Source organism: Narcine bancroftii, chromosome 1 (assembly GCF_036971445.1).
Source record: "Narcine bancroftii isolate sNarBan1 chromosome 1, sNarBan1.hap1, whole genome shotgun sequence".
Classification (NCBI taxonomy): Eukaryota; Metazoa; Chordata; class Chondrichthyes; order Torpediniformes; family Narcinidae; genus Narcine; species Narcine bancroftii.
In genome coordinates this window covers 97,834,510-97,853,006 of record NC_091469.1, presented here as the reverse complement: position 1 = coordinate 97,853,006, position 18,497 = coordinate 97,834,510, and the positions used below count along the sequence as shown (strand labels likewise).

General features: G+C 46.0%; 1 protein-coding gene across 1 annotated transcript in view; it reads left to right on the top strand.

Moving 5' to 3' along the window:
• The first annotated feature begins 3,245 nt into the window (after positions 1 to 3,245).
• The window catches only part of LOC138761252 (NMDA receptor synaptonuclear signaling and neuronal migration factor-like), an 88,803-nt gene continuing 73,551 nt past the window's right edge, over positions 3,246 to 18,497 (top strand). The window contains exons 1-2 of the mRNA XM_069933088.1: positions 3,246 to 3,491; positions 4,696 to 4,763. Of these exons, the coding sequence (XP_069789189.1) occupies positions 3,421 to 3,491; positions 4,696 to 4,763 (139 nt within the window). The 5' untranslated portion in view covers positions 3,246 to 3,420. The remainder of the gene's footprint in view (positions 3,492 to 4,695; positions 4,764 to 18,497) is intronic.

Genomic DNA, 18,497 nt, shown 5'->3' with positions numbered 1-18,497 from the left:
TGGCATCCAACATCGTAGTACCTGGAGAATTCCTTCCCCCAACAACCAAGCACGATGCTGATCCCACCTTTGTCCTTGAGAGGCTGCATGACAAACTGCGCTCCATCGCACTGACCCCGCCATCGTGACACGGCCATCCACCCTGCAACTACCCCCGAACTTGTCTTCCTGTCGGTACATGTTCATGTATAGGGGCGCACACAGGACTCCCCTTCAATTACCTTATGAAGTCCCATACAGGGTGCTACATATAAACACTTCATCGTTCACCCTTGACATTGGGGGAAAGGAGGAGGTATTCATGCTGGACCATTTAAAGCCAGAGCATGTGGACTGGTCCCAGCCAGTACAGTTTCCCCCACCAGTGCTTAGAGGTCAACTGCCAAAACAGCACACCTCTCCCATGACGCATTCCAAGGGCATCAGTGCCAGTTCTGGGGTGGGGGGGAGTGTTGTGTGACGACTCACATTCTTGTACCAGTGAACTGGCCCCGTTTGTCACATGTGGTCAGCGGGGCAGCCACAGCAAGGATGGCACCGGGAGACCATCTCTTCCGGTCCAGGCTGAAAGGTCGTGTACTCGCTTGTGTCATCGGGACGCAAGCATTGGGACATTGGGGGCAGAATAGAACAGGGCTTAAAGGCTGCAGTGCGAGATTCAAGTAAAGTCATTTGTGATGGTGGAGTTCAAGTCTGTTGTCTCAGTCTCTTTGCTACACCCGCTCACAACATCCCACAGTACAAATCTTTGTTCATCTGCTATCCTGGCAAGTCAATTCATACAGCAGATAGTGCAATAACAAGTGATGAAAACAACAGTGTGGGAGGTAGTGTACAGTTGTGAAATAGTGCAGGGTACAGAGAACAATACAGTCAAAAAAACAGAGTAAAGGCATAAAATTTGCAAGTGAGAGGTTCATTTAAAAGTCTGATAACAGCAGCAAAGCAACTGTCCTTCAATCTGGAAGTTTGTGTTTTCAATTCATGTACCTTCTATCCAAAAGAAAGGGAAGGAGAGAGTGCAACTGGGGTGGGATAGATCTTTTACTAGGGTGGGAGCTTTCCTGAGACAGTGAGAAGCAGGCAGGCTTGATGGAGGGGATAGTTTGTGTGATAGTTTGTTCACATCTCCAATTTCTTGTAGTCTTGGTCAGAGCAGTTCCTGTACCAGGCCTGATGCACCCTGGCAGGAGACTTTGTCTAATGCATCAGTACAAATTGGTAAGGGACCTCAGGCTGCCAAAACAGCACGCCTCTCCCCTGACGCATGGCAAATGTTCTCAGGCTTCTGAGAAGGTAGAGCCTTTGATGTGCAGCCTTGGTCATAAGAAAGATGTGGTTGGACCAGGTCAGAAAGTTAGTGATACTCCTAATAGTATCTGTATCCACCACATAAATGCACCCCCCCCCCACAACCCAATATGTAACCTGCTTTGTCCCCCACTGATTCTCTCTGCCTGCCTCTCCTCCTGTCCCCTGTGAATTCTCTCTGCCTGCTTCTCCCTCTGTGTTCAGTCTTCCCCCAACTTTGTTCCAACTATTCTTGCTTTCTGCTGCCTGCTCTCTTGTCAGCCTTCCCATCAAACCTTCTTCATATTTCTCTTCTCTTCTATCCCTAGGTAAATGGTGAAGAAACAGAAAGGGCAGAGAGTGTAAGGTTAAATTTAATTATTAAATTTTATTTACAGTGCAATAGAAGCTGATTCCGGTCATTGAAACTCATGCTGTCCAATTACACCTTATTAACCTACAAACCCACACATTTTGGAGGGTGGGAGAAAACCAAGGCACGAGGAGAAAACCCACACAGGTCTCTAGCTCCCCTCTTAATGTCATCCTCCTTCCTAACCCCTCTCTAACCTTAGGTGGCACAGTTTGCGTAACAGTTTAGTGTGATGCTATTACAGTGCCAGTGACTAGGGTTCAAAACTGATGCTGTCCATATGGAGTTTATACGTTCTCCCCTTGACCTACATGGGTTTTCTCTGGGTGCTCCAGTTTCCTCTCAGCCTCCAAAATGTATGGGTTTGTAGATTCATTGGGTATAATTGGGTGGCAAGGGTTTAAATGGCTGGAATCAGCTTCTACCGTGTTGTAAATAAAATGTAATAGTTAAATTTAACCTTGCACTCTCTGTCCCCCCTCTCTCTCTCTAATCCTTCATATGCCTCACAAAATTCTTTCTCTATCTGATCATTTCCCTTTTTATCCCTTTATCTTACTCTTCCTCTCCAGCTATCTGTATCTCTATCCTTTCTCTGCCTAATTCTCACCCTTTTTCTTTACCTTTACAACCTTCATTTGCCCTTTCCTCTCTCTCTTTGTCATTTTCTCTCTCCTTCTTTCCTTCACTCTCCATCCCTTTCTCTCTCCTCATTCCTCTCTCTCCATGTCCCTTCTCTTTTCTCTCTCTCTGCCCCTTTTTCTCCTCTCCCACCACCCCCTCTCTGCCCTCTCCTCAATACCCATCCCTCTGCCCTCCTCTCCCCACCACCCCTCTCCTTACTCCTCTCCCCATCACCCCTCTCTTTACTCCTCTCCCTACCACCCCTCTCCCCACCACCCCTCTCCTCAATACCCATCCCTCTGCCCTCCTCTCCCCACCACCCCTCTCCTTACTCCTCTCCCCATCACCCCTCTCCTTACTCCTCTCCCTACCACCCCTCTCCCCACCACCCCTCTCCTCAATACCCATCCCTCTGCCCTCCTCTCCTCACCACCCCTCCCTTAGCCCTCCTCTCCCCACCACCCCTCCCTTAGCCCTCCTCTCCCCACCACCCCTACTCCTCTCCGCTTTCCTCCTCTCCCCACCACCCCCTCTCTCCCTTCTCCTCTCCCACCACCCCCTCTCTGTCCTCTCCTCAATACCCATCCCTCTGCCCTCCTCTCCCCACCACCTCTCTCCTTACTCCTGTCCCCACCACCCCTCTCTGCTCTCTCCCCACCACCCCTCTTTGCCCTCCTCCCCACCACCCCTACTCTCCCACCACCCCTCTCCCTCCTCCTCTCCCCACCACCCCCTCTCTCCCTTCTCATCTCCCATCACCCCTCTCCCTTCTCCTCTCCCCACCACCCCTCTCTCTGCCCTCCCCTCCTCACCACCGGCCATGTCCCCTCCCACGGGGTGGAAGGAAGGTGTTTCACGTCACGCCGACTCCCTCCCCTTGCCCATATTTGGCGGCCGCCCTTCCATCCTGCCCAGCCTCTCCGCCGGCTGCCAGCCTCTCGCTCCCCGGGAAGGAGGAACAACAGGCAGAGCAGCCGGAGCCCGAGAGACGGGCGGCGGGGCGTATGGGAGTGGGCGGCGCGCAGCAGCCGGCAGTCAGCCGCTGGAGCCTGGCACAGCCTGGCGTGGTGGACGGGTCACAGCCGGCCACCCCTCCACTGCGATGAGTCCCGTTCCCGATCTCTCGATCCAGGATGGGCAGCGCTGTGTCTAAACGCAAACCCCCGCGGAGCCAAGCCATCTCCTCGGCGGAATCCAAGGTCAGGTAAGTTGAACCAGAGAGCGAGAGAGAGATCCCTGCCGCTCACATTGTTCCAAGTTCCCCTGAAGCTGTTGCATTTGATGAAGGGGGTGTGTTGATGCATTTATCCCCTCTTCAGTGGCTCATCTCATTCTCGCGAAAGTTTGCCCACTCCGGTTGAAGTCAAAAGCACAGCCGATGATTGAACTCGCCCTGCATCAAAGCGGGTTCGGTTCATTCGGGGGAGAGGAGATGCAGTTTATTGTTCTTTCGCGGCCAAAGTCTCGGGCTGGTCGCTGGAACTCGCTCTCAACTGGCTGCTCACCAGCTCTCCGTGCCCTCTCTCTGTGCAGTAGGTCGCTCGAATCATCCATCGGCTCCAACCCATTTCTCGGCGTGTCACATCTTCCCTCTGGAAAGCTCTCTCTTCTGCCCACTCCCTGTTTTTCTCTGCCACCTGTGCCCACTTCACTCCGAAACCCTTTTTCAACGAAAAAAGACTAACGTGAGAGCAAATGCTTCGGTAGAAAGCAGGCGCCTACACAGTTGAGCGAACACAAGCCAGCGTTTGTCTATCTTCCTGTGGATTACGGCTTTTCCCGAATAACCGTGAGACCGGGTAGCATTTCTGCGCATTTCCATGTCCCCCTGTTTAAAATAACGCAAGCCAAAAGGCTGGACATTCAAACAAGAAATTGCTGGAAATACTCAGCAAGTCGCGCAGCTTCTCAGTAGGACATGATTTGTAGGGTGTCCACATCTTACGCTGAAATTCCAAGTAGTTATTTCTTTACTTTAATTTTCCAATCTCTCTCTCTCTCTCTTTCACACCACTCAGTTGGAGGTTCCATTTTGCTCTGCCAAGATAAACTACGCCCTTCAACTGCTTTCATGTTTTTATTTTGTATGAAACACTTAGAAGGTGCAACACTTTGGAGGTGTAAATTTTGAATGTGCTTATTTAGGATCTACTCATTAAGGGTTATTAATTGCGAAGAGTCATATTTACTTACAGTTCTGGCTGGATTCTTTCTCTATTCCTCTCATGGATCCAGGCTGTGAGAACCTGGTTGTATCTTACTGCTGATTTGTCATTCAAGTCCATTTGAAGTACTCCGATGACTTGCAGGGCTATGTTGCTGCTTTGTGAGGTCTGTAAACCACTTACACTCATCTCCTTGCCTCCTTGCCTCTGCCCTGCTGCCTTGCTGTGGATTTGAACATGAAGAGCAGCCCAAGTTTTTGGAGAATACCTGTCACAGAGCGAGGCTGGCCCCAGCAGCACCAAAGTGCCAGGTAAGAGATCCTCTGGCGTCACAGTAGTTCCACCGCTTTTAAAGGTCTCTTGAAGAATGCCGGCTAAGAATGCAATCAGGTCATTGACTTTCTTCTGACTGTTGGTTCTGGTGTATGTTTCCTATCTCCTGCTGGGCTTCCATGATTCACTAACACCTTTGAAGGATTGTCCTCTCTGTGATTCAGTGTGTGCGTGTTGCTGTCTGAGTGTTTGTGCAGTAAGTGAAGACACCAGAAGCAAGCAATGAATTCCTACAGCTTGCTCTGCCACTTAGTTCAGTGGTTGGTCTGTTTCCCAATTCCAGCTTTGTGTTGGTTCGATGTCCTTTAATTTCTGATCAAAACCCAACTCTCTCACTTTTGATGTGTTTTAATGAATCCCCAACCTTGTCATCCTTTTGACGGGGAGAGTGTCTGTCTTTCTGCCCTGTGTACAGCTCTGCATCCTCCATCTGGACTCCTCTGTGGTGGTGTAGCAGCTTACTCATTCCTTCACAATTACCTGGACAACAGTCAGTCATGGACTCGTGGACACAAATCGCAATTTTCCTCCACATCCAAGATTCCTTTATTGTCACATAATGGTGCAGAACATGTAATATTATATGAGATTGCCTGCTGTAAAGCAGACAGAGTCACCATTAGTATTCTCTGCCACCCCTTACAGTACAAGAGAAAGAGAAATAAAAGAGAGTCTCTTCAGATTTATGGAGTCCGAGAAGTTACCTCCAGCATTCCTGCAACCTCTTCAGCTTCTCAGATTCCTGTTCAATCCACCAGCAATGCAAGCTACAGATCCAAACCTCCGACACCATCAGGAGGCCTTCAATGTCCAAGGTTCTTTGGGAGCCCTTATTGCCCTCAGCACCCTCTCGAATCCTGACCTTGATACCTAGTACCCATGAGATAGTGTACAGAAATGCCTAGCTCTTGTGAGAGAGTTTAGTCTTGTACCCTCAATGTTCATTGGCATAATCATCTCCAAATTGCACACCTTGAAGTCACTGTTGACCAGGCATTGAGTCACATTATACAGCACGGAAATGGGCTCTTTGGCCCACCACATCCATGCTGACCTCTTTGCCCTAAAACTGAAGCCACAAGAGCAGTCAGTTTTGAAGAAGGGTTTCGCCCCAAAATGTTGACTGACCATTTCCACCCCTGGATGCTGTCTGACCTGCTGAGTTCCTTTTGCAATTCTTTTTCGAAGATCTCGTTGCCTAAATTCTTTGTGTTTCTCTTCCCAGCAGATCAGGGGTTGGGTTGATAATACCATGACATTGAATGACTAATTTCTACAGTCAGCAGTGCTGGAAACCCTTCCACTAACACGGTGCTACCCACACTAAAGAACCTCGGCAGTGCTGGAAACCCTTCCACTAACACAGTGCTACCTACACTAAAAAACCTCAGTTCAACCCAAAACAGGAAAATATTTTGATGGACACATCACAAGGTTTCACTCCACCACAGGTGCACTGTGCCAGCAGATTATACATTCTACAATATGCACAAAGTCAGCTTGCTCACAATTCTTTGATTGCACCTTCGCACTTTCCAATTCCACAGCCAATACCACCTAAAGGACAAGAGCAACACATGTTTCATTGTCTGAAGCTTCTCCAAACCATTTCTGGATCCATATGACCATAAAGCATTGGGAGAATTTCCTCACCGTTTGGCTGTCGAAGTTCAGGAAGGTAATTGACTGAATTGTTCCCTCGGGCAATAAGAAAAGATCCTACATTCCACATAATTTTTTTTTCAGAAATCAACTTTATTCACCATCAACTATTGACAAAGGAAAACCTGCCCAAAGTACTTTCACATTCTTCAGTGCAATATCTATACATTTTCATCAGTGTACATTGTTACATTTGTTCTCTATTTAGTGCCATTGCTACTGTTACATGGTCAGGGGTTGAGGAGGTTTATCAAAGTAGGCTGAACGAGTATCTGCAGTGCAACTGCAGGACGGCACAGAGAGCATAGTGTTACAACAACACTGTTACAAGGCCAGTGACTGGGGTTTGAATCTGGCGCTGTCTATATGGAGTTTGTATATTCTCCCTGTATCTGCATGGTTTCATGCGGTGCTCTGGTTTCCTCCCACAGTTCAAAAGGTCATTTGTGTGTAATTGGGTGGCATGGACTCGTGGGCCAAAAGGCCCTGGAACCATGCTGTATGTCTAAATTTTTTTAAATGTATGTTAATTTTTTTTTTAACTTGTAGACTGTACACACCACAGTCTGGTGAGGCTGTGACAGAGGGAAAGAACAATTAGGGTGGTTGATGCGGTGGTATTTAAATGGGCTGATTTTTTTTTGGATATTGGTGGGTTTTGAGCAAGTTGCTGGACTTGTGCAGGCAGGACACGGCATCCCCTCACACTCCTGACTGGTGTGTTGTAGATGGTGGTAGTGTTTCATTGAAAGGATGCTCCACCTCTGACCTGCTCATGTCACACTGTGAGGATTACGGTTGAGTGCACAATAATGATCCCCAAGCTGTTAGTGGTGGAGGTCTCAGTGATGGTAGTACCATTGAAATGCAAGGCAAGGTGTTCAGAATCCCTCTTGTTGGATGTGCTTATTGTTGGTGGTCCAAATGCTATTTGCCTCTCACCAACTTTGAAATAAGATGAACATTTAGTGAACATCCTCATTTCTGACCTTGTGATGTGAGGAAGGTCATTGATGAAGCAGCTCATGATGTTTGGGCCTCAAATCTGTCCTGAGGAATGTTCTAGCAGTGTGATGATTGAGCTCCACCAATCACAAACCATTTCCCTCGTGCAAGGGACTTGGATCATTTTAATGCTGTTCCTTTAGTGCCCAGTTCTAACAGGGTGTCTTGATGCTGCAATCTGTTTGTGGCTGCTTTGATGTCAATGCCATCACACTCATCTGAGTTCTCGAATGCTGCTCTTTGATCCTGTTTGGACCAAGACTGTGGTGAGATCTGCCGCTGAGAGGTTCTGGCAAGATGCAGAGGGCCACAGAGTAAGCAGCTTACTGATTATAAGTGCCACTTGATGATACTTACAATGGCTCTTTCTATCACATAGCTGATCATTGAGCGTTGACTGATTGGATGGTATTCAGCTGAATTTGTTTTGCTTTTGAATTAAAGAGTACAGTCTGATTTAGAAAAAAATAAAGTTTATTAAAAAAATCACAAAAGCTGCTGCAGCAAAGAAAGGTGAGAAATCTAAAACTATAGTCTGATCCAAAAATCCTTTTCCAAAGGAGCAGCAAAACCAACAGAAAAAGGTTTATCCACTTTATCTTTGTATGTCTTTATTCAATCAGGATGCATTCTTGCATGGTTTTAATACAAAGCTTAGTAAAACACACAGCTCATCAGAAGCAACAGGACATATTGAGGAGTGTGGGGCAGAGGTGAGTGTTACAGGAGATGGGATCTAAGCTCATGATCACACCTTTGACACAGCCCCTTGCAGTGACACAGCCAGTGGAATTGTGCCTCCCTGCTGTGACCAGGTAGATTTCCCCAGGCACTTCAGTTTCCGCCTACATCCCAAAGACATACAGGTTGGGAAGTTAATTGACCACTGAACATTGCCTCTATGGTGCAGGGAGTGGTAGATTTTGGTCAAACACCAGCCAACACAACTATTGACACACAACCCAACACACCTATTAACGCATTACCCAACACACCTACCAGAACATCCCATGCTGCCACCCAGTCACCCACAGACACTCTCTCCCACCCAGTCACTGGCGGACTGCCCCAGTCACCTGCAGACCCCCCTCCTCGTCACCCGTGGTTTCCTCCCCGTCACCCATGGACCACCCTCATCACCATTGGATCCCCCTTATCACCCACAGACACCCTGCCCCCCCCCACAGAAACCCACTGACCTCCCCAGTCACCCACAGACACGAACCATCACAGTCACCCCATGACCCCTACATCACCTGCAGAACCCTCCCCCAGTCATCCAAAGATCCCCTCCCCTGTAAAAATAGACACCCTCTCCTCCAATGACTCATGGAGCACCCCCCCAATTATCCCCTGGACCCCTCCAGTCACCACCCCAGACACACCCTTCCAGTCACCCCCTCAGAACCCTCTGAACAATCATCTGCAAACCCACTCCACCAGTCACAAGTGGACACACACCCCAGTCACCAATGGACCCAACCCCTGGCATGTGGTCACATGCCCCAGTCATCCGTGGACATTCCTCAACCCTCCGTCACCTGCAGGCACTCCTCCCGTCTCCCCTGGACACATAACATGACACACCAACACATGAATTCTCCCACTAAGGAATTGGTTTGTGGTATCTTTCCAAGTTTCACAGAATCTTGGCTTCATTGTATTGGGGCCAATACCTAGAACTCCCTCCCCTACAGCACTGTAGGAACTCCATCAGTAGGACTGTTTTGAATCACCCCTACAGTGTCAAGGATCATTAAAGAGAGCCAATAAATACTGAAGCAGGCATGGACAAGTGCACAAAGGCTTTCTGAGGAAATCCTTGTCCTTGCTACTTGCTCTGGTTATTGCAGTGCAGTCCTACGAACATATGAAATAGGAGCAGAAGTAGGCTATTTGCCCTGTTGAGCCTGCTCCACCATTCAATGAGATCACGGTTGATCTGACGATAGGCTCATCTCCACCTACCTGCCTTTTCTTCATACTTCTTAATTCCCCTACTTTGTAAAAATCCATCCAACCTTGTCTTAAATATAGTCACTGCTTCAATGGGCAATGAATACCACAGATTCACCGCTCATCTCCATCTTAAATCTACTGCCCTAAATCTTGAGGCTATGTCCCTGAGTTCCAGTCTCTTCCTCTTTTACTTTCATCCCACACACCAGGATTTGTTTACATTTGAAAAGGCAATGACTGCTTGGGGATAATCAGCCTGGCTTTGTGTGTGGGGTATCATGTCTTACAAATAATTATTTTTTTTTAAAGGACAACTGAGAGGATTGAGGAGGGCAGGGCAGTAAACTATGTTGACATGGACTTTAGCAAGAGCTTTGAAAAGGTCCAACCTGGTAGACTGGTCTGGAAATTTAGAGCACATGGGATCCAGGATGATCTAACCAATTAATACAAAACTTACTTGGTGTAGGATGGCAGAGGGTGGTAATGGGGGATTATTTCTCATGTTGGAGGCCTGTGCTCCATGAGTTTGGTGCTCACTCTCTGTTGCTTTTCATATATGTAAATGATTTGGTTGTGAAGGTAGGTGGCATGGTTCAAGATTCAAGATATTTTTATTGTAATGTAATAAAACAGATGTAATATTACATAAAATTGCCTTTAGTCTGCCGTAAGATAGACAAAGATCTACCATCAGCAGGAAATGCTCAGCACCCCTTCCAATCAGAAGAGGAGCAAAAGAGAGTCCCTTCAGAGTCACTGAGTAAGTTCAGTAATTTAGTAAGTTTGCAGACAACTGATGTGGACTGTGAAGAAGGTTGTCTGACATTACAATAGGATCTCAATCAACTGGGAAAGTGCGCAAAGGAATAGTAGGAGGACCTTAAACAAGTGGCAGGGTAAGTGTAGCAGTTAGCACAACGCTGTGACAGCACCAGTAACATGGATTTGAATCCTCCACTGTCCGCAAGGAGTTTGTACATTCCCCCATGTCCCCTTGGGTTTTCTTCAGGTGCACCAGTTTCTTCCCACCTTCCAAAGATGTACGGGGTTAGAAGGTTTATTGGTCACATGGGTGCATTTGGGCCGTGCAGGTTCATGGGCCAGAAGGGCCTGTACTGTGCTGTATCTTTAAATTAAAAATTACATTGTGAAATGATGCTATTAAATCAAGGCAGGACATAAATGACAGGGTCCTAGGGAATGTTGTAGAGCAGAGAGATTTGGAACACCAGTACACGGTACTGTAACGATGGCAACGTAGACAGACGGGATGTTGAGAAAGGCTTGCTGTTTTGACTAAGTCATTGACTAAAAGTTGGAACATCCCGTTAGTACAAAACAGTGGCTGAGCCGTGCTTGCAGTATTCAGTTCTGCTCATCATAGGAAGGGAACAATTACGAGAGAGAGAGGGCAGAAAAAATATCACAAAGGCAGCTTAGATTGGAGGGCTTGTATATTGAGGAAAGATTTGACATTTGGATCTATCTTCCCTGAAGCAAAGGAGGCTCAGAGCTGATATGATAGAGGGGTCAAAAACAACAAGAAGTGGAGATAGGGTAGGTTACCAGAGTCTGTTTCCCATGGTAGGGTGTGTAAAACTGGAGGGAAGAGGCTTAAAGGGAAGGTGTACTCAATAGTGGGGAGGGTTTTGCCTGTGATGTCCTGGGCTGCGTCCACTACGTTTTGGAGGGTTTTTTGGATGGCGTTGGTGTCCCCATACAGACTGTGATGCACACTTTCCACAACACCTCTGTAGATATTTGCCAGGGTTTCTGGTGTCATACCAAACCTCCGCAAACTCCTGAGGAAGCAGAGGCGTTGACGATTCGTGGCGGATTGACACCTGATCTTGGCACATTCAATGCCACTGCCTGAGCTGGCACCCTTGGCTATCTGGCTGCCTATGTTCATTCATCCAAAGCTAAGTACAGTACATATTGTGCACTGAAATATGGTCTGTTAATGACCTCAAATAATTTGGACAGTTATCATGGCGTAAAGTGCAAAATGTGGAAAGAGGGGTCACCATCTTATTAACACTTCAGTAATTATATCAAGGCTGAGAGAAAAGGAGAAATTTAAAGGTCCTTTCCCAATGCAACTGGCTCAGTCAGCCAGTGATTAAACATAATTACAACAGGGCAATAAATTGCTGCTGCTTACCTGGCCCACATCCCAGTGCCTGCAGTCACTCCTGATGCGTGCTCTCAATCAATCCAAGTCAGAAGCAAACTTCATTCATTTGTCCCTGTGGGTGTCAGACACCTCGTGTGTCTTGGCTTTATTGTTTCAATGGGTGTTGGTACAATCTATGGAGGTGACCCTGTTTGTGGCTCTATGTATAATAGGAGAGCCCCGCAGTCTGCATTTCTGTGTGAGGCTGATTGTTACTGTGGATTTGCTTGTGTTTACATTTTGTCTGTGAATGCTTGAATATGCATTTAATTTAATGTATGCTATTGAGGTTGGTCTTTTTTTTACAAAATGTACCTATTTGGCTGCAGCCTGCAAGAATTTCGGAGCAAATGTACATTCTAATGATTATGATATAAACTCAGTATTTACTTTAATTTAGACACACAGCAAGGTAACAGTCCCTTTCAGCCTGCAAGCTCATGCTGCCCAATTATACCCAATTGACCAACAACCCCGGTATGTTCTTCAATGGTGAGAGGAAACTCAAGCATCTGGAGGAAACCCATGCAGACTTGGGGAGAGCATACAAACTCCTTATGGACAGCGCCGAATGGAGCGCAAGATTCGAACCCCAGTTGCTAGCGCTGTAACAGTGTTGTGCTTGCCACTGTGCCACTCATGCAGAATAATTATAATTCTGTATGGAGGGTACTATCTGCATATGCCAAGTATCTGCTATTTGTTTATGAACATTTGTTCATACATGTGGTCAGATATGTAATGATGCAGAATGTGTATTTGTGGATGATTGCATACGAATGTGTACATCTTTGTATATGAGTTAGTGAAAATTGCATGTACATACAGTATATGTGTATAAGTGTGTGATTGTTTGTTTAGGTGGGTTTGTTGTTAGTTGAGGAGACATCAGGGGTAAGTTTTTTTCCCCACAGAGAGTTGGAATGTCTTGCCAGGGATGGTGGTGGAGGCTGAAACATTAGGGGTATTTAAGAAGTTAAGAGACCCTTAGACGGGCACATGGATGAAAGAAAAAATACAGAATTACGAGGTAGGAAGGGTTTAGATTTTTTTTGGTAGGACAATATAGGTCGGCACAATATCAAGGGCTGAAGGGACTTAACTGCTGTTATGTTCTATGTTCTGTGAGTACATTTTTTCAGGTATCTATATGCATTGATGTGTTTCAATGGTCTTTAATCCTGAATGAAATCTGTCGCTAAAAACACTATTCAGACTTCACAGAGAACTAGTGTTGTTTCTAAGGGCCCAGCAGCTATACTTTGTGAGGTGTTTGTGGAGAATCGGTATATAATTGAAGACTCTCGGAAACTTTACATTTGTACCGTAAATAGCATTCTAGCATGTTGCATCTCTGTCTGGTATGGAGGGGCCAATGTTCAAGACAAGAAAGGACTCCAGAAGGTTGTTAACTCAGTCTGCGACATCACGGGCACCAGACTTCACTCTATTCAAGGACATCTACTTGAGGCAGTGGCTTAAAAAAGCAGCCTCTATCCTCAAAGTTCTCCACCACCCAGGTCATGCCCTCTTCACTCTTATACCATTGGGAAAAAGGGACAGGAGCTTGAAAACAAGCACTCAAGTACAACTTCTTCCTCACTGCCACGAGATCAATGAACCAAAGACACTGCCTTACTTTGACTTATCATGGACTATTTTTATTTAATTTTGTAAGGTGGTTTATAAGAATGTTTGCACTGTGATCCTGCCATAAAACAACAAATTTGTGATTTGTTCTTGAGAACAAATTCTGATTCTGATTTGGAATTTGATTTAATGACTTTCTGAGTATTTACTGCATTTTCTATTGTTATTCTATATGTAGGTGAGATCAGAATCCAGGGAGAGTTGATGGGAATGAGGGGAGAATTAAAATCAGATCAGTGCAAATGGGTAGCATGATTTTGTTGGGCAGAAGGGTCTGTTGCTATATTGTATCTCTGGTCATCTCTGTATCCAGACGACCAGATTTTAAAAAGAGGGGAGAAACAGTGCTGGTTGGTAAAATGGCTCATATCTATTTAAAGAGGAATAGAGAATCTGGTAGTGGTTCTGCAGGCCGCAATGATTCTAGGGCAAAGACAAGAAATTGTTCCTAAACCGAGCCAGGGGTCGGATTGTGGGTCACAATCGGGGTCAAGTTCCAACAGCAGACAGCAGGTCTTGTGTCAGGTAATACATCCACGACAGATGCTGGAACTTTGAGCAGACGAGGAACTGCTGGAGAAGCTCAGCAGAAAAGATAAGGAAAATGAGTAGAGATGGCTGGCCTGATGCCGTCTGACCTGCTTATTTTCTCCAGCATTTCCTTGTCTGCTCAGCTAAAGGCCTACTAGTTTCATGAACCCTTCGTTAGGGAGTCCAATCTCGCAGGTGAGGGTCTCTGACCTACAACTTGCATGAACCCTACCCTCTTAGGGTGAGTTGCCTGTGGGAGCCCAACATTTCAGCCCCAGTATCCAATCATGACCCCAACCATGTGATCATCCCATCACCCATTCACTCATGCCTTGAGATGCTGACTCCCTTGATGGAAGCCTCAACCACCCCCACCCCTTTGTAGCTTCTATTCACAATGACCCCTCTCCTCCAGTGACCCACAATCAAGCACATGGCTCTATTGAGGAGCAAAGTCTTCCCTCTCAGCTTTTGGACTTGATCTCCAATTCTCCACCTTTAACTCACTCTTTCCTTCTCTCTCAATGGGTACAGACCATTTTTACTACCATCATTTTTGCTTGGCTTTATCTGGGTTTTTTTTTAACAGGATGCTGAAGGAGTGCTGGACTGTGTGGCTGCCCATGCCCTGCTGATCCCAGCAGACTTAGCGAACCATTTAAAAGAGCAGTTGAGTTCTTTCTGCTAGTGAGGGAGATAGTGGGCATAGAACATACTGCGATTGTAGTAAAAACACAGAAATGCTGGAGGAACTCAGCAGGTCTCATAGCATCCATATTACCGACGTTTCGGACCTGAGCCCTTCCTCAGGGTGTTCTTCCTATGGATGTGGCGAGACCTGCTGAGTTCTCCATTTTCTGTAGAACCCCCCCATCTTCTTTCTCCTGTCTCCTTTCCTCTAGCGCTCTCTCTCTCTCTCTCTCTCTCTCTCTCTCTCTCTCTCTCTCTCTCTCTCTCTCTCTCTCTCTCTCTCTCTCTCTGTCTCCTTTCACTGAGCCAACATCAATTCTCATCTTTCCTCTTATCATATCCAATTGACACCTTTTATCTGTTGATCTCTACTCCTCCCCCTCCCATTCTTCTCCTTTCCTTTCCCAAGCCTTTAATTCAGACTACTGTCTTTTATCACTCGTACCTTGACAAAGGGCTCACGCCAGAAACATCAGTTATATATCTTTACCTCCGATGGACACTGAGTTAGAGCCATTGAATGCTACAGCACAGAAAATAGGCCATTCAGCCCTTCTAGTCTGTACTGACAATTGTTCAGCTAGTCCTAATAATCTGCTCCCATTCCATAACCCTCCAGACCTCCCATCCATGTACCTATCCAATTTATTCTTAAAACTCAAGATCGAGTCTGCACCCTCCACATCAGATGGCAGCTCATTTCACACTCCCACCACTCTCTGAATGAAGAGGTTCCCCCTAAACCTATCCCCTTTCACCCTAAAGCCATGTCCTCTCGTTTTTATCTCTCCTAATCTCAGTGGAAAGAGTCTGCTTGCATTTGGTCTCTCTATACCCATCTTCATTTTGTAAATCTCTATCAAATCTCCCCTTATTCTTCTTAGTTCCAAGGAATAAAGTCCTTACCTGTTTAATCTTTCACTGTAACTCAATTCCTGAAGACCTGGCAACATCCTTGTAAATCTTTTCTGCTGTTACAAGCCCAAATGACCTCAAAACCCAGCAGTAATAGACATTCACCAAAACAAGAGGTTTTTAAAACAAAAGTTATTTTTAATCAACTTTCAACATGAAAACAGAATCAAACTTTAACTTATCTCTATACTTAACTAACCCAAATTAACCCCTTTCTAATTCTAAGCTCACGTATATGATGTGTGTGTAAATTTAAGAAAAGTTCTTTGGTTCACAGTTCAATCTCACTTCTTCTTCTAAGTTCTCTGGTTGCAGGCAATTCTTATACTGTGCACAGAATTTAACATGTATAAAGTTCACCAGGCTTTGGTGCTTGAAAGGTAAAGGTTTACCCCTCAGGAAGGTTCTTGTAGGGTTTTCAGAGAGAGATTTGTTGTTTCAGGATTTCCACAACTGAGGTACCACCATTAGTCACCTCAAGGTTTCGCTGATGAAACTTGCCTATCAGGGTTTTCCAGATGGTAACATCTTTCTTTCAGGCCACCACAGAGTCCCTTTCTGTTCCACTTATTCCAAGAGAAACATCAGACAGATAGCACTTCCAGCCATCCATTGCTCTGGAGCTTTTCATCAGTTTCAACCAGCTTCCTGGCTTGCACTGTTCAGCTGCTTTTCAGTGTCACCCACATGAGCTGGGAGATCTTTTTAACTTGTCTCTCTCTCTCTCCAACTGAGACTGCCAACTGCCAGAAAGCCCATGTGACTCTCTCACTTGCAAAACCCCCACCTTCTTCAGCAAACAACAGGAGTTCTTCTCCTTGGTCAAGATGTTGTCTTAGATAAACAAAACCCAGGTGCGACCTTTCTGTGAGCACACTGTAAGTACTTTTTAACAGCCAGTTTGTCTCCTACAAACAATGGTCTTTCATTTCATGATATCATTTCAGTTAGCACTTACTTGTGAAATGTGCATCGTATTCTCCAGAGATCCTGCAATGTTACTGAATATGAATTCTTCAATCTTTCAAACAAGATCTGGTTTAAAACATGTGTATGTATGTAACCCACTAATCTTACCAAATTCCTCCCAATATTTATCCATTACACTGCACTCTTTCAATCTTATTGATATCTTTCCTGTAGCTAGGGGACCAGAACTATATAAAATACTCCAAATTTGTCCTCATCCATGTCTTATATAACTTCAACATAACATCCCAACTCCTATACTCAATACTTTGATTTAGAAAGGCTAACATGCCAAAAGCTTTCCATCCACCTGTGACACCTCCTTCAGTGAACAATGTACCTGTATCCCCAGGTCTCTTTGCTCCTCCGCACTCCTCCCCCTGAAAATCTAGTTTAAACCCCCCCCACCCTGGAGCAGCACTAGCAAACCTATCTGCAAGGATATTAGTCCCCCTCCTGTTCAGGTGCAAACTGTCCTGTCGGAACAGGTCTCACCTTCCCTGGAACAAAGCCCATTTATCCAGAAGCATGAAGCCCTCCTTCCTGCGCCACATTTTTAGCCATATGTTTAGCTGCATTACCTTCTTGTTTCTAGCCTCACTAGAACATGACATGGGTAGAAATCCTCAGAATTCCACCCTGGAGGTCCTGTGCTTCAACTTTGCACCTAACTCCCTAAACTCTCCTAGTAGGACCTCCTTACCCTTCCTACCCACATCATTGGTCCCTACCGTGAAATCTGGCTACTCACCCTCCCTCCTTAGAATCGGGAGAACTCGATCTGAGATATCTCTGACCCTGGCACCAGGGAGGCAACAGACCATCCGAGATACTCGATCTCTCCCACAGAACTTCCTATCTGTCTCCCTAACAATCAAATCCCCTTTCACTACTGTACTGTTAGGTCTGCTTTGTTCATGAATGAGTGAGACAAACACCAGGCTGAGTCGAAATCAGGGTTCTTTGTTCTTTATTACCGGATTGTAACACTTGCGACTAAACATGTTAGTCGGAGAATGCATTCTGCCGTTATCAGCAAAATGGTGATTTTTTATACCCTTGGATATGTGCTTAGAACATCATCATATCATTACTTGTCCAATGACTAAAACTGTTGCTATCCTTTCCCTGCTAGCTTCCTGCCTCTCAATCCATCAATGTCTCTCTTATCTTGTAAGTACAAGGATGCATTCACATCTTGTTACTGCCCCGTACATTCCCATCTCATGATGTTTTACCTAACAGGAGTACAAGGACACCTCCCCTTCTTGTTACAGCCTTGTACAGGGTAACTCCCTACACATTCCCATCTCATGATGTTTTACCTTACAGTACTCCTCTCATCCCTCCTGTGCTGAGGGCCTCCTGTGATGAGACTTTTTGATAAAGAAATCATTGGGTAGGGATCACCTCGGATAGATACTGAGTATACAGTGGATAGCTACAGTCGAGTGGACATCAAGCAAGTGCGTTGCATTAGCCATATACAGAGACATAAACTGCACCTGTACCGGAGCCTTCTCCGACCTAGACAGTCACATCATTGGCTCTAGAACCTGCTGTGAGTGGGTTATATAGAAATAATTACAGAGCTGTTGTTGCCATTAAATAAAGAACATTTGGCCTTGTGCCAGTGACCCTTGTATTTTGTGAGGGCTGACATTTATTTTTGGTGTCGTGAAACACACCCACCCCTCCCCCCCCCCCCCCACCGGCACCCCCAACCACTGAGAGCACTGATCTCCAGTCATCAAAGCCGAGGAGGTGCAGGTTGCTTAGCTTCACTCTGAACTCTCTACCTTCGGAAGAACTCAACAGCACGAGTGGGATAAAAAAGAACGGTTGATGTTTCGGGCTGGAACCCTTCATCATGACTGGGAGTGCGGAAGAAAGATAGCCAGGGTAATAAGGAGAGAAAATGGACAAGAGACAAGGGGAACCCTATCCATGTCAGCAGTGAGAGAGTGAACACCCATTGAAGAGAGGAGTCATCATGGCTTGAAGAATCCGCAGTGGAGGAATGAGACACGGAGGTGACTGCAGACAATGGAACCTGGAGGAACTCAGCTGGTCAAGCAGCATCAGTGGAAGAAAAATAATGATCAATGTTTTGAGCCAAAGTCCTTCATCAATGAAGTGAAGAGGAAATCTT